Source organism: Aptenodytes patagonicus, chromosome 2 (assembly GCF_965638725.1).
Source record: "Aptenodytes patagonicus chromosome 2, bAptPat1.pri.cur, whole genome shotgun sequence".
NCBI classification, from domain to species: Eukaryota; Metazoa; Chordata; class Aves; order Sphenisciformes; family Spheniscidae; genus Aptenodytes; species Aptenodytes patagonicus.
This window is the reverse complement of record NC_134950.1, coordinates 98603428-98631387: the sequence shown is the minus strand read 5'-3', so window position 1 is coordinate 98631387 and position 27960 is coordinate 98603428. Positions and strand designations below refer to the sequence as shown.

The 27960-nt window shown below is 41.0% G+C and overlaps 1 protein-coding gene across 1 annotated transcript in view; it reads left to right on the top strand.

The window, feature by feature from the left end:
- The window catches only part of LOC143157278 (uncharacterized), a 129607-nt gene extending 102730 nt beyond the window's left edge, over positions 1–26877 (top strand). Inside the window, exons 12-14 of the mRNA XM_076332098.1 lie at positions 11419–11628; positions 25167–25311; positions 26810–26877. Coding sequence (XP_076188213.1) covers positions 11419–11628; positions 25167–25311; positions 26810–26877 — 423 coding nt within the window. The remainder of the gene's footprint in view (positions 1–11418; positions 11629–25166; positions 25312–26809) is intronic.
- The last annotated feature ends 1083 nt before the right edge of the window (positions 26878–27960 follow it).

The following is a 27960-nucleotide window of genomic DNA, read 5'->3' as shown; positions in this document are numbered from 1 at the left end:
TTGGACCTCCTCTTTTATATTGGGTCAGGGGTTCAACCACATGCCCTGGGAGGCAAGACAGTATACAGTCCTTCTCCACAGGTGGGAGAAGTGGCATTGTCCTCCTACCAGAAAACATGGTCACCAAGTTAGAAGTAATGGGAGGAAAACAGGGCAGTGACTGTTTCTGAAGCTTATTAAGATGCTATGTACAGACAACATACATTTTATTATAACTGGATCTTACTATGAGTAATATTTCCTAATTAACCACAGGGATGCATGAGCTTTGCAGACTGAAAGACTGAGCATAGGAAATTTCCCAGGTCTGTTTTTAATCAAATTTATGTTGTTGTAAATTGCTTGCTTTTGCAAAAAGTTTCAGGGGTAGCTAGTTTTAGGAATTACCCAGGGGGCATGAAGGTACTCCCAGTTACATCCTTGTAACATCTCTGGAGTTGTACCTGTGTTTCTTAGCAAAGAATTATTTCTACAGAATTAGAACATGCTTCTGAGTGGACATGGGAATGGTGGATGATCTCATTACCTCTATCCTCCTTAGATCTATTCTAAGGCTTTTCAAGCTCACCAGGGACTGTCTTTCCAGTCTATGCAGACCCTGGTGGGTCATGAATCTGGAAACTGAACTTTTGCACGCAGATGAGGATGGATTTGTAATAATGAAAACCTTCAGCTCTTGAAAAAGTTTTTTTGAAATATTTCCTGATGGAAAATACTTTTTTCTTGTGTGGATCAGGCCAGACTTTGACTGTGTAGACACACACACCCCAGTGAAGAACTGGGGAGCTGTCAGCATATGCTCTGTGTTACAAGTGTGGCAGGAATAGCTATGTAGACAAGTACAGAGGGAAGCTGTGTGCTGGTACACATGAAAATATCAAGGAGGGAAGAAGAAATTGGAGCGTGGTTGCCAAATTTACTCTGGGTCAGACCAGGGCTATGTGTCATTGAACCTCACAGTCCAATGCAGGACAAAAAAGGGCAGCATTTAGCAGAGCTAATGCACAAGAGCGTGTGATGGGAGTACACATTTTAGCATCTTTCTTTTTCATGGCAAATCTATGTAAATAAACCTGTTACATCTAGGAGATGCAGAATGATTTTCTGGCTTGTGGCTATTCCACAACCAAGGATATGCCACTCGTTTGTGCAAATTAGGGAGTGTCTACTTTAAATACAATTACGGTAATTAACCCTTAAAAGTTGTACTGGATTTTTTCAGTGTTAAAAATAAAACCTGCTGCTGTCTGTACTAGTATACTTAATATTAGTATAATAATTAAGAAAGATTTTTTTTATTAACAATAAGGTATGTGCATGTTTGTGTAGATGTGAATACTACATCCCCACAGAAAAAAATAAATTCTGAAGAGACCAGCGAAATTGGTAACCTTGATCAAAAATCAAGGTTTCAAAGACAAATCTATCACTAAATTGATGGGATATTGAAGCATCTGGCAAGATTGAAGGTCTTGTTTGTACCCGAATTGTGGGGCAGAGCTGTCTTTTTGTTCTGCACATGAGTTCTCACGGCACCTCGCACAAGACAGGTCTCAGCCCACAGCAATGACATAGAAACACTACTGCAGTATCCACTGCAGGAGGCTCGCTGCTTCGGCCCATGCAACAACTACCGTTACTGTAGGAAGCTTCACGCTCTGAGAGGAAAGTAAACCAGACAGCACAGAAGTCTTGACTGGCAGAGACACCCTGCAAGGGCCCATGCCATAACTTGTGGGTTGTCATCTCCTTCCTCTTAAAAAAAAAAAAAAGCAGCAAGGTTTTTTTGCTTGCTTAGTTGTATTTGGGGGTGAACTAGTGATCCAAGTACACTTTTTTGATCCTGTCTTGGAGTCCCTGATTGCACCACAAGTCAAAGTGTCTATGCTTATGCGGCTGGGCCGATGCACCAGTGTTGTGAGGAGCGCTGTGTAGAGCGCACCTGCTGAGCCAAAGACTTGAGATGAATAGCACCCATATTGATTTGCCTATAATGGAGTGAAAAAGAAAAATGTCCAGGTTTTGTTGCAGGTATTTTCACGGGGTATTAAATTGGTGGATTAGTTGCAAACAGCAGTACTGATAAAGTCTCCTGTCCATCTTGATGGTTGGGCCTTTCTATTAAAATGACACATAAATAACCTATTATGTCCCCCACCCATGGAAATTCAAATGCACCTGTCAACTTGATAAAGCACTTGCCTGGAGGGAAGCATTGTTTACATTTTCACTCCATTCTTCAGAAAAAGTGAGATTCTAATTATTTTTCCCACTGTAAATTAATGCTGACTATGATGGTTAGCATATCTTTGTATTGTTATATCTATGCAAAAGTTAAATAATAGAACTGATCCATCATGTATTATGCAATGTGCATTTTTATGACAGGCTTCCCTCTGATCTTATTATGCCTTTCTTCATAAATACTTACTTTTTTCCCCAGCAGCTGGGGGAATCTTTGTTGACTGCTGGTTTAGAAGTTGAAATCTGTCCTGTGTGAAAAGGAAAACGCAATTTACATGTTTATCGGATGCTGAACTCTGCTATCTTCTGAGGAAGGAAAAAATAAGGATATAAAAGTACACTCCATTAATAATAAGCTTCATTATAATAGGCAATTGGTCACAGTACACTAAACCATTTTTCTACAAACCAAGCACATCAAATTCAATAATATAATGCAACTGTTTCTGTATATCTTAGACAGTAACTTTTAATTCAGGAAGGGCAAACTAGTTAAGGTGAAATCAAATATGAACAGAATCTTTCTTTGGAGCATAAAATCACACCATACCTTTGCCCAAAACCTGAAGCTGACCTATAAACAATTTGTTAGGGTTCCTAGCAGTCAGTGTTACTCTGTTTGTAAAAGGGTTTTTTTATGCATTTCATGGTTCCTGCTTGGACTGAAGGCAGAACTGCTGAAATACCACAAAGGGGGCTGTTTTTGCAATACTATGCTACAAGTGAGAAATATTATTGTCAGAAGTTTTTGCTATCTGGTTTCTTAACTCAAGCAGGGAAGAAGGCATTGCTTAGGGGCTCTTGGTATGCTCAGAGAACCCCAGGAGGCAGCCTGATCTTGAAAGTTTATTTGACAAGTTTTGCAGACCCAACTGGTTTGCATACCCTGTTGAAGGCTTATGCAAACTGCCCTGAACCTTTGACCCTTTGTCTGCTTGCTACAGTAGATTTCTACTTCTAGATTTCTAGAGAAGCATCAGTGCCAGGCACAGTTAAAATGTTTGCAAGAGCCAAAAATAGAACCCTGGTGCAGAAAAAGGAAGGAGTAAACTGACAACAAGGAAATGCCTTAGCAGTTGAGGCACTTTTAGATTAGGTTCCATTGAGCTTGCAGTTGGGGTGCTGGCTCTATGGAGGCAGAAAAGAGATCCTTGGGGTGCAGATGGCAGAGAGAATGGGATGGGAATGGGGAATGACAATGTTGACCACAAAGGAAGACCTGAACCTTTGTCATCTTCATTTTCTTTCTTCACTTCTTTTCTACAATGAAACCAGCATTTGTTTTACTGCCATGGAACATCAAATTCTTACACAAATATGCCAGGCCCTTCCACTGCTGTCTATCCTGCCAAGAAGATGGTTGTGAAACTTTTTTCCTTCAGTTCTCCCTCCATGGCCTACCTCTGCAGTGATGTCTGCAAGAAAGCAGCTAATTACTGGTGATTATTTGGAAAAACAGATAAGATAATTTAGGGACAGTTAAAGCAAATAGCCACATATATGTGCTAATACAGCTATTGCTTTGATCTCGCCATGGGTTGTTAACTCTTTGTTCTGCGGGCAGCCTATTTCTACCTGTCTGTACAGCAGCTGGAGCAATGGGGCCGCAGTGTGAGTGAGAGTTTCTAGATGCCTCTGTGGAAAATCTGTTTGCTAACAATTAATATCCATGACGGAGTAGTCAGTATACTCATTAGGACTATTGAAAGATCAGAGAAAAATTACAATATTTCTAAGGGAGGGCAACCACGCTTCGTGGATTTTCGTATACATTTTACCAAAAGTGTTGAAGTTTGCTTTCCTCTTTCACCTTCTTTTTCCTAGCCCCCTTCCATCTGCTTGAAAAAATAGCTGGGTTTAAGCAGGCAAATTAGGAAAATTTTGATTCTTAGAAAAACCTCATAGCAATTTTGTTATTGTTTGAAGACTATTTAAAAAAAAATAGTAGTTTAAAATCCAGACTTGGTCAGGTATCCAACAAAAGCCACCCTCCACAAGAGCACAGTTCACACTACGTTCTACCCCACTGGCACAAGGATACACAATTCCTCTGCCTTCACAGGCGGAAATTTTCTGAAGCTGGAGAAGATGCAACCAGAAGCCACCAGTCCAATGTATTTAAGTTTTAAGTTCTCAGCTGATTTACTGCCCATGTAGTGATCCAGATTTAAAAATGTTATTTTGCTGCCAGGAACAGATCTCTCCATCTGACATAAGTTACAGGTGAGTAAAAATGTGTCTCATACCCAGACATACACCTTGTATGCACATGGTCTTGGACATGGTGAATTAAATTTGTGAACACAGACTTATTTCTATTAACTATCTTTTCTCTGTGTTTAATCTGTTCCAAATGGTAAAAGTCTAAGATAAAATGTTCGTTGCAAATAGGTTAATTGACAAACTTAGCTCCTTTGTTTTCTGTTTACAGATTCTTTTTGAACCACATTGTTTTTCTACAGATCTGTTGGGGCTATTTTAACAAATTTTTGCAGAATATCTTCTGTGGGCAAATTTTATCCCATAAGATGAACTGCTCCGTTGATCTGTTTACTATTTGTTGTTTCTGGTGTATGTTTTGTCACCAAAGTCATATAGTATTATTTCTGCTTTCTGACTGCATTACATTTGTAAACAGATGAGTAATGAATAACAAATGTTGATGAGCAGATAATGAATAGCAGACACTGTTATTTACACAGATATGCCCTTGTATGCATTAAAATCCTGACTTCCATAGGGAAAATAGCTTTTCCTAAACACTTTTGTATATAAAATCCTGTCTGTCTGAAGTTACTGAAGACGCTTTCTTAAGTAACTGATTCCAGCATCCCTTATAAATTTGGGAAATGAGGTGTGGAGAGAGATTTCTCTTACCCATCTGAACCAAACCCATTCTGGGCTTGGAATACAGCAGGATTCTCTGGAATAGGGAGGGAATGTATTTTATCTCCTTTCCCTAGGGCAAATCAATGGACAAAGGCACTGCTATGCACAAGGAAATGCAAGAAAGCTCTGGCCTTTAATTTTCACTCACTAAGGTTTTTGCTGAATTGAGTATCAGTTTTCCTTGACTTAATACTTGAGATGACCTTTTTTTCCAAATTTATTATTGTTTGGAAGAGTCTATTTCTACATTTGTATATTATTTATGGATGACTCAAGTGTGGAGACTTAGACCACGTAAGATTTAGATCCAAAATGATGGGACGGTAAGCAGCAGACTACAGTAGCAATGAGTGCACGGTGGCTAAGAAATATGTGACTGCACTTTGTAATATCTAAAAGCAGGAGATCAAAATCATCCCCTAGAAAAGATCTGCATCGCTGTTCATTTGGACATATCCACAAACATGATGCTATCACAATTCAGAAACAAAAAGACCCTCCGCTGTTTCCTAGTGTTACGATGCTGAGCAGCTTGCCATAAATCTATTCTGGGATTTCTCCTCAGTCATTTACAAAGAGGTTATTCTCTGTATATGGTTATTTTCATCATTCAGTCTGTCCATGTCAGTTTATTAAATAAATCAGGGAAGACTGTAACAACAATGCTTCAGGCATTCATAATTTGACTGAAATAAACAATTCCCGAATACTACTGGTCCATTATGTTGGTCCATTATGTTCATAAACAGGACGATTTAGAAACAAGTTATCTATCTGCAGAGTTACTACAGGCAGTTGTAGGTGGGGATATCGCACTGGTTCGAAGGCATTTGCCACCTATCTGGCTCCATAGGTCAGAGTATGACTGTTAAGCCACGCATGCCTGGCAGAGGTCCTCTGCCAACAGCAGACCAAAGGCCTTTGCTAACCCAAGACATTTACATGCTTCATTATTGCCCCAAGTGTGAAAGCGCATGCTATTGCCCCACCAAAGTACGCTGTATATGTATAAGCATGTGTACATACTTATATTTATTCATTTAAGGATTAAATATGAGGGGCATTGGTGTAACTGGTCATGACTGTCTCATGATGGTATGACTTTTGGCAGTTCTAATAGCTTCTCTTGTTCATGCCTTTGCTTTCCATTTCTCCAATTTCACGATTTATTCAAACCGAGTTCATTTGCACTTCTTGTAAAGTACTCCATACTTCCTACGGTGGCTTGAAAATCTTCCCCACTGTCACAGCTAGTTCTGCGTGAGGTTCAGTGGTAGCCTCACCTGGACCTGGACGCCAGCAAGGTGCCTTTGATACAGGCAACAAGGGTGTTTTTAGGTATGTCCATGTAAATTCTTTTCCCAGAGTTGCTGGCAAGGTTTTTAGCAGCAGCATGTCAGGGATGGGGTTTGCAATACTTAAGGGGTGCTGAGCTTCCCTCGGAGGTTAATGCTAGCCAGCTTTTGTTTTTTTAATTGTAGAGCTACACTGGTTTAACAAAGATTGCCTCCAGGACAGCAATTCCCATATTTACAACTCTTACCACAGAAAATGCACTTACCACGTTTATGAAAGTTACTTGAAGTAAATACAGCACCCTTGACTTTTGATGTCTTTTTTTTCTATAATTTCAACACTTTTGCCCTTTCCCCTAAAGTTAACAGCTTGTAACTTCTGCTAATTATTTGTCATGGCCAGCTCACAGTTCTGCCCATTCTCGCCTGGTTTGTTTGGTCCGTATTGCTCATTTTATGCATTTCCTTTGAATGCTGCTTTCAAACATTTTTTATACATTTTACAATGCATAAAGCTGGAATTGATTCACATGACATTGCAAATAATAACGCTGCAAGCAGTTAAGAATCAGCACTACTCATAATCAAGTGTTTGGAGACACATGGATATGTCTATTTCTCAACTTTTTTTAAAGAATTATTTTTATGCTGATGTCTTCTTTTAAGACACTAAAAGTCAGTCTTCCTCTCATTCCCACTGTAGCTCAGAAAATTTGAGGAATTCTTTTTTCCTTTCTTCTTTTACAAAAGCTGTCAAACAAGAGAAAACCTCATAGTACCTGTACACACTAGCGTGGCATTTTCTGTACCCTGACCTTGGAAATATTAATATTAATTGGCTGTGTATCATGTGTGTAATATATTTATAAATATACATTTATTAATATATTTGTATTTAAAATGTTATCATGTTCTACTTCAATAACGTATTTCTATACACTTGGTATGGCATGATATAGTTATACAACAAAGTACATTTGTATTTGTACTTACAAATGTATTTTTGTCTTTTGTTCTAGGTTATGTACTGTAATTTCCAAAGGGTGACATAATTTACCTTCTTTGTATGAGAAGCATGTTCCATTCCTTTAAAAGTCCATGTATTTTTACGTCACACTGTACGTTAAAGGAGCAGTGATTGAAATCATTGTTGTCAAGGAAGAATGTATTAAAATTATTAATAAGACTTAAACCCACACGAGACTTACTGAATCATCTGATCTGACCTAAATTTATGACCCTTCCTCTCAGTTCTTCCCTTTGCATACTTGCACAAAGACAGGAGGATTGAAAGGAAGAAAAAAAACCACAGCAAAGACCAGTGAAAACTGTATATTTGCATTAGGTCGATGTAACATTTTGTGATTATAATAATATAAACAAATAAACTATAAGGGCATTCACATCAGACCTCATTTCAAGCTGAACTATTATAAAGCGATTAACAGCCTCACACTCCTGCTTTAATTAAGTTATGTTGTGAAATATTCAGCATTTGAACCTGTTCTGGCCTGCCTCTTTTATCATTGAATTACCATCCTTAATGTGTTTTTCTGCTGAAAGATGAATTTCATTTAAGGATTACTGTACACTGTGCTGGCATTTTGTGGTTTCTTGTCAGCCCTTGTGAATCTAGATCATAGCTAACTTCAGTTCCTCTGACATGTCCTATATGCACAGTCTCTTGACTAGCCTGTCTCAGTGGATTTATTAACTCATATTGTATTCCTGTAGAAATGAATGGACATTTTTGATTAACTTAATGATAGAAATTTCAGATGACAGTAGAGTTTACTTTTGGAGCTTACTTCAGGTTATGTAGGCCACAGCAGCTCTCTAGTGACCTATCACTTCACAGAAATGCGTTTTGAAAGTTTCAAGGCAGTGGACATCCGTCTGCCAAATACTTTAAAATGGTGCTAGCAAGGAGGGAATTGAACGGTCCTTCAGAGCTGGGGTGTCTGAATCCACAGCCACCCCCAGCACTGCTCTTTCCTTTCCCGGGGTTGGTTTTCAGCTGTTATATCCTACTGCATATTGCAGAGTCTGCCTTCAGGCAAATTCATGCTACCAGATGACTTTGAGGAAGGGTCAATGAGTGATGCCTCAGCCATGCATCCCATTTCCCTCATTTCTACTTGTGCCTACCCAGGACCAAGGTGATGCAACTCAACACAGCACCATCAGTGTTGGTAGTGCTTTTTCACTCTCAGTTGTCTGATGATCAGGCTGCGCTTTTAGGGAGGGGAGGACATGCCAATCAATATTGTCATGTTCTCTTGACTAGTGACATAAATGTCCTTAGAGGGAGTTCGCCAGATCTTGAAATGTGATGACAGGTCAGGTGGGTTTGTTTACTCCCACTACCCCGCAGATCTGTCTCTTCTCAGGGTGGGTGGCAAGGCAGAGAATCCTGATGCTGTACCTGGTCCCGTATGGATAAGGTGCTACAGGGATGGCACCCAGAGCCAGGAACTCCTGAAAGAGGTCTTCGCCCTGGCAAGGCGAAGGTTTGCTCAAGTACAAAGGTTTGAGTGACATGGTTTTGGCTTCCAGTACGGTAATTATATGCTGTAAATTACACTCAGCTCTGGCAATGATTGAAAATATATGTGGTAATTTACTTGTGTGAAGGTAGTCTAAGGTCCATGCTGTCCTCTGTGCTGGACAAGCACAGCATGCATATCTCTGCCCCCAGAGCTCACAGCTCAAACAGGCAAAACAGAGCTGCAGAGAAGGACATGGTGTTCACAGTGAATGATCCATGGCTTGCAAAACACATGGTAAATAAATCCCCCTACTTGTTGGTAGGGACAAACACAAAAGAAGGACAAGCAGATTTAATGAAAGTGGGCTAAGATGAAGGCCAGAGAGGAAGCAGGGGAACATGCGGGATTGATTCAGGAGAGAGGAAAACACTCTGAAGAAAGGAAGCAAGCACTACAGGGGAAAATGCATCCAGCATAAAATGAGGAACATGACAGAGATCATCTCTTTTTCTGGATGGATCCTCTGCAGACTGAGTTTCTGAGCTGGCTCTCCCAGCCATTTCTCTTCCCTGAAGTCAGATCAGGGAGAAGACATGAGGCCAGAAAGGGCTTGGTGCTCTTGATTAGGCAGGTCAGAGCTCTCGGTTGTGAGACACTGGGATGAGAGAGGAGGGTAACCGTGGCGGGGTCTTTGTTCCCATTTCACAAGCTGTGCTGTGGCAGCTCTTGCAGCTGCTTGTCCCTGCTCTGGCCAACACTGTCCCAACAGAAGCTGCCTTTCTGCTTTCATGAGAGCATTGGCCACCTTAATTCTTACCGAGCAACTGTGTATGGCAGGCGTGTAAGACATGTTTGTAGGCAGAAGAAAATGCCGGGTTTGTCCTGTCCTTGTAGCTGCTGTGTGTTTCTAACAAGTTGTTCTGAATGAAAGCCTTTTAACCCCAGAGACTTTGGTGTGGGAAATTCAGACTGTGCATATTTTACCTTAAATTTCAGATGACCTTTCCTTGTTTTAAAATGTATAAAATCGTTTAGGACTGATGCAAATGAAAGCTGGCACTAAAATGAAGTTTCCTATTGTTCTGTCTTTCCTGGAAAAGAGTTGGAGATAATTTCCAGTGCCTGTTCTTGCTTTCTTAACTCACCTAAAACCAATCTTCTCCTAAGGCAGTTGCTCAGAATAGCAGCGTGCACGTCAGGATCGTGGCGTTGGCACACTGTGCTAGTTACGGGATTCCTTGTAATGCGTAAGAACAGCTGAGGAAATGTGAACTGGAACACAAGTGAACTGAGCTAGATCTAACTTTTCCCAAGTGGGGGGAAAAATTTGTGTCTGATGATTTTGGGATCTCTTGTAAGAATCTGAGCTCTTTGTTTCAGCAAAAAGAAAAATCGAAACTATGCAAAAGAATGTTTTGATGCACCTATCTTAAATTAGAGGTTTTCTATGGCTAGCTTCATGGGCGAGTTCCAATCATTTCAGCCAGTGTAATACATTTTCTTGAAAGAAAAGGCATGTGCTAGACCAGCAAAAGAGTTATTTCCTCTGCATTAAGTAGAAGTGTTTGGGAAGAGCATGCTGGTGTATTGTAAGGATATAACAATATCACCAATATCTTCCTACTGTAAACAGGAGTAGCATCTCATGGGAGAAAATGAGTGACGCAAAGGTCTCACAGAAGTGAAGGGTTGAAAAGCTTGCACTTCAGTGGGAGTATAAAAATAATGCTTTTCATCATCAGTTCTAGTTAAGGATAAGGGGTGCTTAAACTGTGCGCTATGACCCATCTGAAGTCTTGAATTCTGCTCAGCCTGTATAAAGAATTAACACAAAAAAGGTTAAATGGAAATTCTGGCTGACACAGGGAGGTACAAAACCTACCCAAGCAAATGTGTTTAGAGCAAACCAGGAAACTAGGTAACTGTGTCAATAAACTAGCTTTATACAACGCACTAAAATACACCTTATTTACTCTGCCTCATCTACAATTCAGTTAGCAGCACAAGGTTATTTTAATACTATGCAGAGTTCAGAGACTAAAAAATGCTTGTGGGTACAGGCACAAAGGCTTCTCAAAGAGAGAAATACAAATACTCATTCGCAAAATTCTCAGGAAGCTTTCTTTTTTTAATCAGCATTGCCATTTTATTGTTTAACCTACCCTGCTTGATCTCCCTACTTTTGGTTAATACGGGAGTCAATTACAGCTTCATCTGTGCAGAATTAACTTTATAGAATATACACTAGGGATTTGTCTATCTCTTCTATTTAGATCTATGTCATAAAAAAATATGTAGTAGAGAACTGTGTGCAAGCACTGCATATGGTACAGGCTTTGCAGATTTATTGTAAAATCATTTTAAATCGGTTAAGCTCTTGCCAGAAGTTAATTAAATATGTTCCTTTGGTGGGGGGGTGGGGGGATTCTGCGTGTGTGTGCGTGTGTGCGTATGTGTGTGTGTGTGTATGGCGGGGGGGGGCGGGCCTTCTGTCTCACTAGGTGGCAGTGTCTGATTACATCTGGAAGGACCACGCTAGCAAGCCTGGTGTCTCCAGCTGTGACCTCCAGCACCAGGATGAAATCCCTGACTCTGCAGCTAACTCGGGAGGTAGCACCACCGTTCACGTCTCTGTCTACACTGTTCACCTCAGCGGCTTCCAGGAGCTCTACAGGCACTTCCTCAGGCTACCTGATGGGGCTATCATTGAGGTAGGTCCAAGCAGACTCCTCACCTGCAGATTTTGAAGGCAAAGGGGTGCACTTCAGAAGTAGGTCAGCGTCAAAACAGGAAAATAGACCTGCCTGACCCTGCACAAAATACACACTGAAATCTTCCATAGGAAGACCTTACACCTAAACAGCAGTGTAAAATCAATGAGTTAATGTTTTTGCAGTGCAAAGTAGAAATTTAGTATTGTTTATAGAGCCATTTAAAGGCAATTATGTAAGATACACATTGAAACTACACACATAGAGATTATTTATAAATATATGTTGCTTAGAACCACATAAGGTCATTCTGTACGGGAATTATTATATATAAAAATATACAATGTAAGTATTGTGCATATTTTTTATACAGCTAGTACTACAGGTATGGTCATTCACTTAGTTTTTCCTCAGATACACAGAAGTAAGGCTCAGTTAGATTACTTACTGGTATCTTGCAAGTTTTAGATTGAATCCTGGATGTTGTCAGATTTAAATACAATACAGGGTGGTATTAAAAAGAATTATCGCCCATTACTTGTTTCATAGGCTGCATTTTGTTCATTGCATTGTCATTTTTGTTCCAAGTGCTTAGAAGAAGTGCATTTCCTTGTTGCCTTTGGTCTTGTGTTGAGAGACCTTTAAAAAAAATTTGGCATCTAAGAGAAAGTAGAGTGAAAGAATATTACTTTACCTGCCCAGATAAGAAGTGGGAGCATCATCACGGAGTTCTGTTTACCACAGAAAAGTAGCACAAATGATGCTGAAGTACAAAGTTTTCAGCTGCTCACTTCTAAGGTGAAGGTTCAAGTACATCTTTCCAGCATGAGGCAAGCGTTGCTTCTGCTCCTTTGGTTAATGTTTCAAGGCTGTTTTCTTCATTAAAAGATTTTATTCTTAATGTCTTTGCCCTACTTGGCTTTTTAAAGAAAATTTAATTTAAAGGAAACTGTCCTCAAGGAATCCAGACATAATTTTCTGCCCCGGGAACTTGTGATTCACCAGAGTGAAGACACCAGAGTCTTAGAGCTGGCCAAAGAAAACAAGAGAAGGCATGTGGCCTACATGAAGTAGAATTTAATTATTGAAACAAAGAAACGAGCATATCCAGGTCCATGCCCAAGTCTGTTAAAGAAGATCCTCATACAAATCATTGGCTAGATTTTTGCTAGAACACCTTTTCCCTGTTTGAGGTCAACAATGCAGCCCCATTCCTACTTTCCACCTGTTACCGCTCTTTGCAGAATGGTTTTTCCCAATTAAGTTCTTCTCAGCTTTTCAGTCATGATGTTTTGTTCAGCTTCCACAAGGCTGTGGAAGGAGGGGCTTCGAACACCCGAGGGAATCTTAACCCAGTGCACTGGTTCAGTTCATTAATCCCTTCTGTATTTCTAAGAGAGGAGAAATGCATTCCCATACAATGTAATTTTGTCTTCCCAGAAGCTTCCAGCTTCTGAGCGGATGCTGATCAGCATCCACAAAGTGAACACTGCACAGTGCGGATGGCTCAAGCTACTTCTGTACGGTTTCCCACACCAAATCACAACATAGTCTATCCCTAAAATCTACATGGCTGAGTCTTATGTCATCGTCTTGAAAGCTGCACGTCTAATTTAGGAGGTCAATGCATGCTTTACAGCATTTTTACTTGTAGATCTAAATACAATTACATATAAGAAATGTGCTTAACTAATAATTGCAGTAAAACTTATATACAGATCTTACATTTAGCTGATAATGGATGTAATTATACATTTGTGTATTTTATAGGTCAGGGCTTTCCTCTACAGTTCCAAATTAGGAATATTTTATAAGTTAATGAATTTTAAAACTATGCACTGACTAGTGAGAAGTTTGCTGCCATAGGGCAAATACACCTGAGCTTCACTGCTTGCTGCTGTTGCTGCCCCTCAGGAACAGTTTTTTTGCCTCTGCTGCAGCTAGACAAGCACTGGTACTCGAGTGGGGTAAGAAAATAATTTTGGAGCTAAAAGGTTGCATTGCAACCTTAAGTACAGCTTTTAAGGGTGTAGGAAATGAAGACTACATGGGCTTCTTGGGATAATCTGTCCAGTCTGCTGCTTCTGTGGAGAACTCATTGTGTATAAGCATTTTTAGTCTGAATATTTAGAGCTAGTCCTAAAGATTCAGGTAGTTTAGTTTACCTAAACCTAGTCTAGTTTAAGTATTTTGTCCCTATTGATTCAATAGAAAGATTTTTCTGGATCCTTAGAGTCTACTTGGTCACAAGTCTCCTCTTATTCTCCAGCTTCAATTTATTAATTGTCAGTTTCCATGTATTTATTTGCATCACCCTTTGGTGTAAATAAGAATTCTCTCTTCCAGAAGTTTACCTACATAATCTAATTTCAGAATCTTATCCATTTTCTGCCAGAACGGGTACAACACTTCACCAGAAGAAACAAGCTCCCCTTTTGCTTTTCATTCCCTTCCTCACCCTACCAGCAGTGGTGAAGGAATCACAGAATCATTTAGCTTGGAAAAGACCTTTAAGATCATCGAGTCCAACCATAAACCTAACACAGCCAAGTCCACCACTAAACCATGTCCCTAAGTGCCACATCTACAGGTCTTTTAAATACCTCCAGGGATGGTGACTCAACCACTTCCCTGGGCAGCCTGTTCCAATGTTTGACAACCCTTTCGGTGAAGAAATTTTTCCTAATATCCAATCTAACCTCCCCTGGCGCAACTTGAGGCCATTTCCTCTTGTCCTATCGCTTGTTACTTGGGAGAAGAGACCGACACCCACCTCGCTACAACCTCCTTTCAGGTAGTTGTAGAGCACGATAAGGTCTCCCCTGAGACTCCTTTTCTCCAGGCTAAACCACCCCAGTTCCCTCAGCCGCTCCTCATAAGACTTATGCTCTAGACCCTTCACCAGCTTCGCTGCTCTTCTTTGGACATGCTCCAGCACCTCCATGTCTTTCTTGTAGTGAGGGACCCAAAACTGAACACAGTATTCAAGGTGTGGCCTCACCAGTGCCAAGTACAGGGGCATGATCACCTCCCTACTCCTGCTGGCCACACTACTTCTGATACAAGCCAGGATGCTGTTGGCCTTCTTGGCCACCTAGGCACACTGCCAGCTCATATTCAGCCAGCTATTGACCAACACCCCCAGGTCCTTTTCCACCAGGCAGCTTTCCAGCCACTCTTCTCCAAGCCTGCAGCGTTGCATGGGGTTATTGTGACCCAAGAGCAGAACCCAACACTTAGCCTTGTTGAACATCATACAATTGGCCTTGGCCCATCGATCCAGCCTGTCCAGATCCCTCTGTAGGGCCTCAAGCAGATCAACACCCCCGCCCAACTTGGTGTCGTCTGCAAACTTACTGAGGGTGCACTTGATCCCCTCATCCAGATCATTGATAAAGATATTAAACAGAACTGGCCCAGTACTGAGCCCTGGGGAACACCACTTGTGACTGGCCGCCCACTGGATTTAACTCCATTCACCACAGCTCTTTGGGCCCAGCCATCCAGCCAGTTTTTTACCCAGTGAAGAGTATGCCCATCCAAGCCATGAGCAGCCAGTTTCTCCAGGAGAATGCTGCGGGAAACGGCATCAAAGGCTTTACTGAAGCCTAGGTAGACAACATCCACAGCCTTTCCGTCATCCACTAAGTGGGTCACCTTGTCATAGAAGGAGATCAGGTTAGTCAGGCAGGACCTGCCTTTCATAAACCCATGCTGACTGGGCCTGATCACCTGGTTGTCCTGTACGTGGCACGTGATGGCACTCAAGATGATCTGCTCCATAACCTTCTCCAGCACCGAGGTCAGACTGACAGGCCTGTAGTTCCCCAGATCCTCCTTCCGGCCCTTCTTGTAGATGGGCATCATGTTTGCTAACCTCCAGTCAACTGGGACCTCCCCGGTTAGCTAGGACTGCTGATGAAGGATTGCAAGTGGCTTGGTGAGCACTTCCGCCAGCTCCCTCAGTACCCTTGGGTGGATCCCATCCAGCCCCATAGACCTGTGTGTGTCTGAGTGGTGTACCAGGTTGCTAACCATTTCCCCTTGGATTATGGGGGCTTCTTTCTGCTCCCCGTCCCTGTCTTCCAGCTCAGGGGGCTGGGTACCCGGAGAAAACTTGTCTTACTATTAAAGACTGAGGCAAAGAAGGCATTAAGTACCTCAGCCTTTTCCTCATCCTTTGTCACTCTGTTTCCCCCCACATCCAATAAAAGATGGAGATTCTCCTTAGCCCTCCTTTTGTTGCGAATGTATTTATAAAAACATTTTTATTGTCTTTTATGGCAGTAGCCAGGTTAAGTTCTAGTTGGGCTTTGGCCCTTCTAATTTTTTCCCTGTATAACCTCACAACATCCTTGTAGTCCTCCTGAGTTGCCTGCCCTTCTTCCAAAGGTCATAAACTCTCCTTTTTTTCTTGAGTTGCAGCCAAAGCTCTCTGTTCAGCCAGGCCGGTCTTCTTCCCCGCCGGCTCGTCTTTTGGCACATGGGGATGGCCTGCTCCTGCACCTTTAAGATTTCCTTCTTGAAGAATGTCCTTCCTGGACTCCTTTGCCCTTCAGGACTGCCTCCCAAGGGACTCTGTCAACAAGGCTCCTAAACAGGCCAAAGTCTGCCCTCCAGAAGCCCAAGGTAGCAGTTCTGCTGATGCCCCTCCTTACTTCTCCAAGAATCGAAAACTCTATTATTTTGTGATCACTATGGCCAAGACAGCCTCCAACCGTCACATCACTCACAAGTCCTTCTCTGTTCACAAACAACAGGTCCAGTGGGGCACCTTTCCTAGTTGGCTCACTCACCTGCTGTGTCAGGAAGTTGTCTTCCACACACTCCAGGAAACCTCCTAGACTGTTTCCTCTCTGCTGTATTGTATTTCCAGCAGACATCTGGTAAGTTCAAGTCCCCCACAAGAACAAGGGCTAGCGATTGTGAGACTTCTCCCAGCTGCCTATAGAATGTTTTGTCTGCCTCTTCATCCTGGTTGGGTGGTCTATAACAGACTCCCACCATGATATCTGCCTTGTTGGCCTTGCCCCTGATTCTTACCCATAAACACTCAACCCTATCGTCACCATCATTAAGCTCTAGACAATCAAAACACTCCCTAACTTACAGGGCTACCCCACTGCCTCTCCCTCCTTGCCGATCCCTTCTGAAGAGTTTATAGCCATCCATTGCAGCACTCCAGTTGTGCAAGTCATCCCACCACATTTCCGTGATGGCAACTATATCGTAGTTTTCCTGCTGCACAGTGGCTTCCAGCTCCTCCTGTTTGTTGCCCATGCTGCATGCATTGGTTTAGATGCACTTCAGTTGGGCTATTGATCCCACCACCTTTTTGGGGGTAGAAGCCCCAATTCCTACGTGACCATTCTCAGGCGCGTCCGTGGTTTCTAACACATCCATAATCCTTGCATCTTTGCTGCTGCATGGATCTCCATCCCCTACCTCCACTGAGATGGCAGACTGAAGGACCTCACTAGCACACTGTCCCTCAAACATTGGCATGCTGCCCCCAGGCTTATCTCTAGCAAGCCTGGTTTTATCCCTTTCCCCCTTCAAATCTAGTTTAAAGCTCTTTCAGTGAGCCCTGCTAAGGAGGGAGGGCTCTTCGTCCACAGTGGCGAGGGCAGAGATTGTCACCTGTTCTCTCTCTGTCGTAGGAATGACAGCTGCCTTTCCTCTTTCTTCATGATCAGCAAGCCTCTCTCTCCCCATCAGAGATAATATATTTGTACAAAATGCTGTCTTGGGACTGTAGGAACATGGCCTGTAGGAACAGGGGGAGGTCTGTGGTAACTGTGACGTGTCCTGCCTTTGTATATACATCTACCTTGTCTGCAGAGTCCACAGAGCAAGAAAACAATCAATTTTCACTTCTTTTTCCTCTCTTTTGGGTGGGCTAGTGCTATTGTACAACTGCAGAATACAAGGAGTAATTCAACAGCATCTAGGAACTGCGGGTTGCATGCACCTTATTCCTGCAAAAGAGTCATGCTTTTTATTACAGTAACCTACCAAGGGTGAAAATGTAATTATTTCAGTGTAACTTTTTGTTTGTTTGTTCACTTTTATTAAGACACTATGAAGGCCTGTAACTTTGAAGACAGCAAAATGAAAAGGCTTTGACTTTTTAATTTCTGTGACATTCAGGAATCAAACCTGAAAGAGCCATAACACCTATTCCTAATTACTGCAGTGGGATCTCATTAATTTAAGCATTTGTGGACTAAGATCTCTCCATTGGATGTGTAATGCTTTGTGCCATTACAGCATGATGGTTGCTGGTATTAGTAGGTGTTCTTTAGAAATAATATGTATAATAGGAGAAAATGAGCTATTTGGCAGAAAACACCACAGAAATGATAATAACTTTGAAAAGCGTGTGCAAATATAGACATTGTTCAGAGGGTACCATCAGCAAGAACAGTAGGTTCTTAGCATTCAACTAGCTGAGGTGTGCGTGCAGGCTAGTGAGCTCTGGGTTATTGGGGTGGCAGTGTATCTCTCGCCAAACACACTGACATGAAAACAGTATTTAAATCACTGGGCCAAATTCTTTCTCAAATTCATATGTTCAATTCCTAGTGACTTCAACCTCAGATATGTTTCTGTACCTGCAGATATTCTTTGACAGGCATAGGAGGACCTTTGCATAATCTTGCTTTAAAGTCCTTGGATGCTCAAAAGAAATTTACACTATATTCACAACCTCATCCTACTTTTTTTACTTCAGTGGAAGCAGGATTTTCTCGTAGCCCTAATTCAGCAAAGCACTTAAGTGTGAACTTCATTTAAGACAAGGAGCCAAAACAGTTTAATAATACTTTTTTTTTTTTTTACAGTAAGGCCAGTTTGTAAGTGCTGTGTGTAGGAGTATACTAGCCAGGAATAAATGTCTCTCTATGCAAAAACTTATTTAAAATACTTATTTATTTAAGTGTGGTATTCCCATTAAAGGTCCAACTTTGCTGGTATAACTAGAAATTTCATGTCTGGTATGAAAAGTAGTTTTATAGATTTCATAAGCATGAGGCAAAAATAACTGTTTTAAAAGGAACATTAAGTACAAGGTGACATATATAAATTGCTCTAGAAATGTTAAATAAAAAGTTTTTTTTAAAAAAATGTACAGCATAAAAATTATAGAGGTTAAACTTGTAAGTGCAGTCCTTTTATCATAAGCATTGTAAAACTCAAAGAATCCACATGCAGTAAAACCCATTTTCCTTTTTACCTATAATATATTTCTCCTTTATGGTATTCAATTTAAGTGTTGGCTAACCAAGGAATGACCTTCCCAAAATAAATCACTTTTCATGCTTTCCCTTATTCATTAATCTTATGTTATTGTAATATACAGGAAATTATTGAGTTTTAGCATTTTAAATGTATTTGAAATCCATGCACAGAAAAGTTAATGGTAGTGGTACGTATTTGCTGTCTACATGGTGATAACTCCAACTTGGTGATTTTTATCTCGACTTTTGCTGACTGGAGTTGATTTCTTATTAAAAGGGCAAAGATAAGTCACTTCAACTCAGCAAAAAATCACTTTCCTATTATAGGCCTAGTAAACCTCAGCACTGTAGAGAAACTTTCTGTATAGTATGGTTTTATCTATCAAATAAACCTACACAAATGTCAAGGATTCATCTAATTTAAACTTACTGGATAAAAGAGATCTGTTTTCCCTAATTATTTGAAAAGTACCTAGTAGTAATAGGATAAGACAGTGTAGGTGACTAGCCAATTACTTAGTTTAAGCTATTTACATCAATCCATATGCTATAAATTATGTCTAAACTCTCTTGCACTTCTGGAAAAGTGAATAAAATCATATAAGTTTATTTTGAATACAAGATCAGATATGGTATGCTGAGTGACACTTAAAAAGAATGAAACAGTAACCGTAGCTTATTTTCTGAAGCAATCTTGACACTAATGCTAAATTACAGCTTGGAAACATCTAGCATTTTTACCTTTATGAGAAAAGGCTTTTTACATATTTAACATAATTCTAGGGAAAATATACTGGAATTATGTATAAAGATATGTACACTGTAACCAAAGGGCATTTATATTCCCCAGTAGAATACTTACAACAATTTTATTGCCATTTGGTGTCATTTTCTAACAGATATAAAATACAGCCAGTAAACAAACTAGACTTTAGATTTAAGCTGGCAGCTGTTCCTTCAGAAGCAATATTCAGATATTTAATCTTAAGAATACTGAATATTTTACAATTGTTTGAGCAAACTATACTTTTAGCATGTGAAGGACTGCGTGCTTTTATATACAGTTCTTGGATCTGATAATGACACTAAAAAACAACCCTAGAATAATCTACACATTTGTTGCTCCCATATATTCCCTGGGCAAATCAACAAATTGCCTCATGTTTTATTCTTAATTCCACAAATTCTTTTTATATATGCAATGTTACTATGAATATTGGGCCCTATTTTTTTTCCGTATGTGCATAAGCCATACAGTTGACTCTAGTGCAGTTTATGCATGTATCTGAGCGCAGCTTTTTCTGGCTCTAACTTCATTAAGGGAATAAATTGGCCAAGTTTACCACAGAAGCCCCACATGCTGTTTTCTTAAAGAGTCTCACTGCAGTGGTCACCAAAGATTTACAGAGAAGAGAAGGAAGGAGGATTGTTCCAGCTCAGTAACTGAGGTTGGTACACTACCTAATGGCTTCATCATCATATGGCTTCATCATCTCACCAGACCCTGCAGAGGGAGCAGGAAAGTTCTGGCCTTTCCAAACCATAAGCTGGATCAGCCGAGGTGAGTGGGTGAGGACTTCTTGGCTGGGGAGAGGCTGGGCAAAGGTAATTATTTGGTGTAAATTGGCCCACGTTAGCTGGCTTCAGCAGCATCATGCCAGGTCATCTACAAACATGATCAGTTTACGAGTCAGTTTCCTGGAGATCCCTGTAAAAGTAAGGATTAACAGCAAGGGTTTATCCCTCGCAAGAGTGATTCCACACACATTAATGCATGCATGTGTTTATATACTCCCGGGCTGAACAGGCTTCGCCACATGCTGCCCGCCTAATTCTGAGATCTAATTTTGTCCCATCGAAGACAAGTAATATTTTGCAACTGTGTTCAGCGGGAGGATGATCCCTTTCAACATGCGTTGAGATTCAGTTGGGAATCACACATGATAAAAGTCAGCTAAGAGATACTCCCATGGACATGGCAATCAAATCAGTACAGCCTGCAAACTTACAGCCCTTTTGCTGAGAGTCATGGCAGTATTGCTAGTTCCTCTGCAAATAAGAAGTAAACCAGACTGTTTTAAGTTATCTTTACCAGTATATATTTTTCCTTTAATGCTATAATTCAATTAAAGATAATCAGTTTAAGAAATAAAATAGTTGTCCAGGCAGCTCAGATGAGAACAAGAAAAAGAGTTTTCCTGGAGAAGTCTTGCATTTGCATGCTTTTCTCTTAAATCGATCCAGCTCATCTCGCATGTGACATGTGAATCCTGTCCTGAAACGGACCCAGTCTGTTGCTCCTTGCCCTTGTGATGCCTAAGCCAACCCATTTGCTGCAGATGAAGAGGACGCGCACACTGCGTCTCAGCTGAGGAGAAGTTACGTCTCCAAACCTTCTGTTTCGGGTTGTTTACCCTTTCAAGTATAAGATTAAGTCCTTACTTTTTTCCAGTAAATTGAGGTATAGTCTTAAATGGAAACTGTGTCTATTAATTATTACTCTATTAAGATTATCGACTACAGTCAAGGCTATGCTGCTGCATGCAACAGGATGGAAATGCAGGAGTCAGCCTTGCAGCATGTGGCCATTTCTCCCCTCTGTAGTTTTCTCCAAATCCCAGGTTCAATATACTCTCCGCCCCAGAAACTCACAGAGCCATGGGGAAGAATATGTATTTCCATCAAGACACCACGTCCTGCTTATCTGTGGTGGAGGCTGTGGTCCGATAGAAGGACCAGGAAAGTGATGAGACAGGTCCACCACTGGCTCTCAGCAGGACACACAGGCTTTCAGATAACCAGAAAATGACTGAGATAGATACCTACACTGCAGCATTATATCCTTGTTCTGTATGTGAATACGCAATTTTAAATCATGCTGGCTTCTTTATTACTGGCAGAGAATATGGGGTGAGGAGCAAGGGCTACATAGCTAGCCGCACATACACAAATATTTTTATGGGCATGGATATTTACATTTATTTTTCCATGGGGGCCTGAGGAGTTAGAGCTGTTTCCTTTGGATGTTCACAGAAGGGATGGGAGCAAGTTCAAGCACGCCCATTTAGTCTGAGCCAATGCTCATGGGAAAAATGTTGTCATATCACCATAGTTGTGCTGTGTAACAAACATCAGTGCTGATAATTGAGGGGTACTTTAAAAGTGCTATTTTGTATTGAAACACTTCCCTTTTGGTTCCAACCCACTTTAAACACCCGGACTTGATGTATTTTCAGTGATTTTCTGAATGACTTTATGCTGCGAGGGTAGAGCCACTGATTGCTGCAGAAGGTATTTTGTACTCTTAAACACTTATAATCTTTATTCATCTATCACGTAGTTTTACCTGAATTAGCAGTAAAATCTCTGAAGTTAAAGGATAATTGCCAAAACAGCATTAACTTATTTTATCCGAATAAAAAAAATAACCTTTGAGAAGGTACCTTGCAGCTACACAGATTGACAAAATGCATCAATTATATTTTTGCTCACTTTATAATTACACTGCAGTAAGTGCACAGTGAACTGTACTACATGGTTGATTAACCGTAAGGTTACTGCTATTAAGTCACTCTCAGAAACAACAACTTGGACTTTAATTTAAGAACAGAACTCTGCACAACATCTGATCAAATCTAAAAATCTGACATATCCATACAAGCTTCAATTTAAAGTACACAAGTAACCAATAGCACCTTAAGTGTAGCAAAGGGTTTCTGTTGCTTCAGTCAGGCATGCTGGGTATGTGAACTATCAGATTTGAAAGAGCTTTTGGTATGTGTTAACCATCACCGATGGAAAGGCTTTTCCAGTGAACTCTAAATATCCCCTGTATCCCATTTTTTGCATGGAAACAAGTCTTATGAAAAGTGGCTGAGGGAGCTGGGGTTGTTTAGCCTGGAGAAAAGTAGGCTCAGGGGAGACCTTATCGCTCTCTACAACTACCTGAAAGGAGGTTGTAGCGAGGTGGGTGTCAGTCTCTTCTCCCAAGTAACAAGCGATAGGATAAGAGGAAACAGCCTCAAATTGCACCAGGGGAGGTTTAGATTAGATATCAGGAAAAATTTCTTCACCGAAAGAAGACCCCACCTGGAGTACTGCATCCAGCTCTGGAGCCCTCAACACAAGAAAGACATGGGCCTTTTGGAGTGGGTCCAGATGAGGGACATGAAAATGATCAGGGGGATGGAACACCTCTCCTATGAAGACAGGCTGAGAGAGTTGGGGTTGTTCAGCCTGGAGAGGAGAAGGCTTCGGGGAGACCTTATTGCCCCCTTATAAGGGGGCTTATAAGAAAGATGGGGACAAACTTTTTAGCACGGCCTGATGCGACAGGACAAGGGGTAATGTTTTTAAACTAAAAGAGGATAGATTTAGAATAAATATAAGGAAGAAATTTTTTACAATGAGGGTGGTGAAGTGCTGGAACAGGTTGCCCAGAGGGGTGGTGGATGCCCCATCCCTGGAAACATTCAAGGTCAGGTTGGACGGGGCTCTGAGCAACCTGATCTAGTTGAAGATGTCCCTGCCCACGGCAGGGGGGTTGGACTAGGTGACCTTTAGAGGTCCCTTCCAACCCAAACTATTCTATGATTCTATGGAAGAGTTATTAAGCATTGGAACAGGCTGCCCAGGGAAGTGGTTGAGTCACCATCCCTGGAGGTATTTAAAAGATGAGTAGATGTGGCATTTAGAGACATGGTTTAGTGGTGGACTTAGCAGTGCTAGGTTAATGGTTGGACTTGATGATCTTAAAGGTCTTTTCCAACCTAAATGATTCTTTGATTCTATGAAATTTGTGTTCCAACTTCTGGGGAATTAGGATTAAATCTCCAGGTATACCCTGATGATATTTCCACATTTTTTCTCAGATTATTGTGACAGGAAAAATATTGCTGTTTCTCTTAGCTCACTGATGCTATAGGCCCCCTTTTTGTCTTCTGTCTTCTTGACTTTGTGTATTACAAATGTGTTGCTATGAAGCCCTGCCATGATGTTGTATCTCTGTTTGACCTGCCCTGAAGATTGTTTATGCCATGAGAGAAACAGTTTAGGACAATCTAAAACTGGACTATCTCTTAGTGTAAAAGAATAAAACTAAAAATAAAGTAGTAGGTGTTCTGTGTAAGTGGTACCTAGCTAAGAAGAAAGAGTAGCCTTGTATGAAGAAACTTGCCTAGGATGTAGGATGCACAAGACCACTCCAACATTTAATCACAGTTTTTTATGCGAGGTGGAGAATATCCCCTACGTTGCCTGTATCCCCCTGTTCCAGAGGTAACAGTGCTTCCCAGCTTCACAGGGTATCAAACCCAGAAGTACAACAAAGATTTTAAGATGCTTCATCAGATTATAAAAGTACACAAAAATACAAAAGAAATTAGAGATTATTCCCGTACATAAACCAGCATTTGTATAATTTATTACAGCTGTGCTAAACCAGGTTTAGAATAGCAAATTCATTAAAACATTATGGTATTACTGGAGCAATCTGCTTTTTCTTTGCTAGAGTTTGAGTAACAGCAGCTAAACAGAGCTCAGGTTCTGTTACGTCTCAGCATCTGAACTTTGATTTCTGCTCACATTCATCTGAGCAAAATCTCTCTTATATGGGCACTCCAGAAAGTGAAAACAATCGGAGCCAGGGCACTCTTGTGCAAAATGCCACCCACATGACACAAGCTGAGGATCTGACATGCGATGTGGTAACTGCTAATGAACTAAGCAGGATCTGATGCAGTGTCTTGGCTTTATAACTAATTTCCAGTCCTATAACACATCATCTCCTCCTCATGGCCATGATTTTCTCCTTTGAAGGTCTATTCTTTATTCACTCAAATCTTCTCCATGTGTCAAGAACATCATAAGAAGAAATTATTAAAAGCAACGGGCGTAAAAATCCCCATTCCACTGTTTTACTAAAGCGTTTAGAGTCTGAGAAAAATTAGGCGAATTCACATTTCACATGTGTTTAAATTGCTAATCTCACTGCTCTATCTGTATTAGTGAATACATTTACAGTAACTTTTACTTTATAATATTTTGGCAGAACTGTTAGAAAAATTGTTATAAGCCTAGGAGTGGAACTGAACCATGAAAGCTAAACTGTAAGCTGCTGTAAAGCTGGGTTATTAGTATGACAGAATAAAATTTCACACACACAAAAGCTTCTAAGCCGCAATATTTTGAAAGCAAGAAGAGAGGGGTGGGGAAGTGTAATCAAAGTCATCTATGTTCCCTCTGATATTTCACTGAACGCTGCCATAATAATATGTTGGTTTTGTCTGTTCTGTTTTTCAGGCATTTGGTGATATTACTGGAGAAAGACTTTTGGGTAATGAAATGAGCACAGCCCAGGAGCGCATAAGTGAAATGGACAGCGTGCTGCATACATCTTCACGTATCAAGCTGAGGGAGAGGAAAAAGAGTACAGCAAGGTGGAAAGGTATTATTTTTGGTTTCTGTACCTAGCTGAAAAACAATGCTGATACCTAAGCATAAAATCATAGGAGGGATAGAAGAAAACAGATAATTTGAAAACACAATTTCCCTTGGAAAGACTGGGGAGTGATTGGTTAGGGCTGAAATTTCACAGTTGTGTTTTCCAGTGGGTCTTCATCCTTGGGTAGTTTCATAGGTCTGTTGCAAGACTCCTGAGGGCTGAAGACCTGTCATTCACCTAAACGCTGTCACACTTTCCGTTCAGAAACTCAGTACAATAACGCAATCCAGAGCAATCTATCTGGAGCAAGGGCCAGCATTTAAAGTATGCTGAGGGCAGGCTTAAATGAGCTACTTTATATATAACTAGGTACGTGTCCACACGTATTGTTCCGAGTGCGAAAGTCCCAATCTCTCAGACTTGCACTGTGTTTTCCACCGTGTACTGAGAGCCACTGGACCCCTCCCAGCACCTAAGGAAGTACGTGCAGAGTGGAACATGCCCATGTATGTCAAGTTGCTAAGTGAAGTTGCTGCTGATCAAAGGTAGTATCAGGGTGTTTGATGACACAGAATTACGGAACACACTGGGTGTCCTTAGACGTCACTGTTATTGCAAGATATCAATTTCCTCTCGTTCTTTACCCATGGTCTCGGTACCAGATCTGGCTCCACCAGATCCCTGCACTTAGCTGAGTCCTATCTGTGTCAGTTTTCTGATGCCCTCTGAGGAGTGGTGAAACACTGGCACAGGTTGCCCAGAGAGGTGGTGGATGCCCCATCCCTAGAAACATTCAAGGTCAGGTTGGACAGGGCTCTGAGCAACCTGATCTAGTTGAAGATGTCCCTGCCCACGGCAGGGGGGTTGGACTAGATGACCTTTAGAGGTCCCTTCCAACCTAAACTATTCTATGATTCTATGATTCAATGAGTAAAGTTCAGTTAAAAGCACCTTGTGTTACTTTCAGATCCACAGTAATCTTGTCTGCTGACAGAGAAACCTTGGAAAGTTCACATGAGCACACAAGACACAGTTTTTTGAAGGAAAACTGATAAATTTAGTCTATGGGCTCTTGCTCCTGTATCCCTCTTGTTGGGGGAGGAAGGTCATCAGTACACTGTTACCTGTGTATTTACATCATGTCTTTCTCTGCATCTTTTTTTCTGATCTTCAGGAAATCACATTGTGTCCGACAAGAGCTAATTCCTGCAGTAATGCGTAGTCCAGAGTTGGTTATTTCCTGATCCATATCCACGGTATGGTTACTGGCTGACAGGATTTACAGTTCTGACATCCACACCTCTGTGCATACAGTGTTGTCCTGCAAATGCTCCATTCATAGCTCTTCTGTGGCTTCAACAAGCTTTTCAGTGTGGTGAGCTCACTGGATCAGATCACAGATCGGATCATGCAAATATAATCATTTCATATGATTTTTTTTTTCTTCCAAATAGTGGCACATTCCTAGATTTCTCAGGTTTGCTTGTTCCTGCTTCTTCAGGTTTGCTTGTACCTGCTAGTGGTGGTGGGGAAAATGTTGCTGATTTGTCTTTCAAGTTTCCAGACTAAAACAGTGACAGTGTTTTCAGTCATTGTTCAAAGCATACCACTATTGTAATTGCAAGGCTGCAAAGATGCTCAGAAGAGGAACAATGATGGCTTCATGCCACCAGTTCTGTAGCCAAGTCCCAACAGGCTGCAAAATTTACAAGATCCCAGAGAAGATAATTTTGCTGGGCTCTTAACGTTGGTCAGCCCTGCTTCTCTGGGAGCTACAGCAGCTTAAAGCAACCTGGAGGTTATTCTTATGCTTTCTTAGTAGTATTAAAGTATTGCTCATTAGTTTGAACCAGTCAGTGCCTATTCAATTTGGCTTCATACAAATGCATAAGCAATGAAGTCCATGCCCCAAAGGCAAGGACTACGAGAGACAACAGAAGGAGAAGGTGGGAAGGGGAACAAAGGCAAAAAAAGTGAAGTCATTTGTCTAAGGTCACCAAAGTCAGAGGCAATTGCAGAAATAAAGGGCAGATTGCCAGTGCCCTGACTCTTGGTCTTCCCTGTGGTAGGATCCTTTTTGTCCTGAAAATGCAGATGGAAAAAGCAAAAGTCTTACCTTCCTGCTATTTTGAATCATTCATGTAGAACACTGTAATCAATTAGCATAGTCATCCGTGACATTTTTCTAACACGTATGCTTTTCTGGTGTCCCTTTGTTCACACTGGTATGGTAAAACTTTTTCGGATGCATTTACCTCTGCAAGATTTTTCCCAATGTCTTGAACATTGTTGATTAATTTTAATACTTAAATCTATGGTTCTCATCCATCTGAATAATCATGAAATTACATTAGGTAGTAACCTGGAGGTTTAAATATCACTCCTGAAAACAGTTTCTCTTTGGGTTTGCAAGATAACAATTTGGTTTCCACTTTTTTTCTTTTTGTAATTGATTTGTGTGCATTTGCATATGTGTGTGTTTTCATGTGTTACACCCAGACAGAAATGGCGTTAAAAATCTTCTGAATATCTACAAGAAGTGATGTGATTTTTGTGGGTTCTATGGCATCAGATATTACTTGGATCACTTCTCTCTGTCATACCAGGAATAAAATTGCCTTTTTAATGTTTGCTTTGCCTGTTGACACTTTA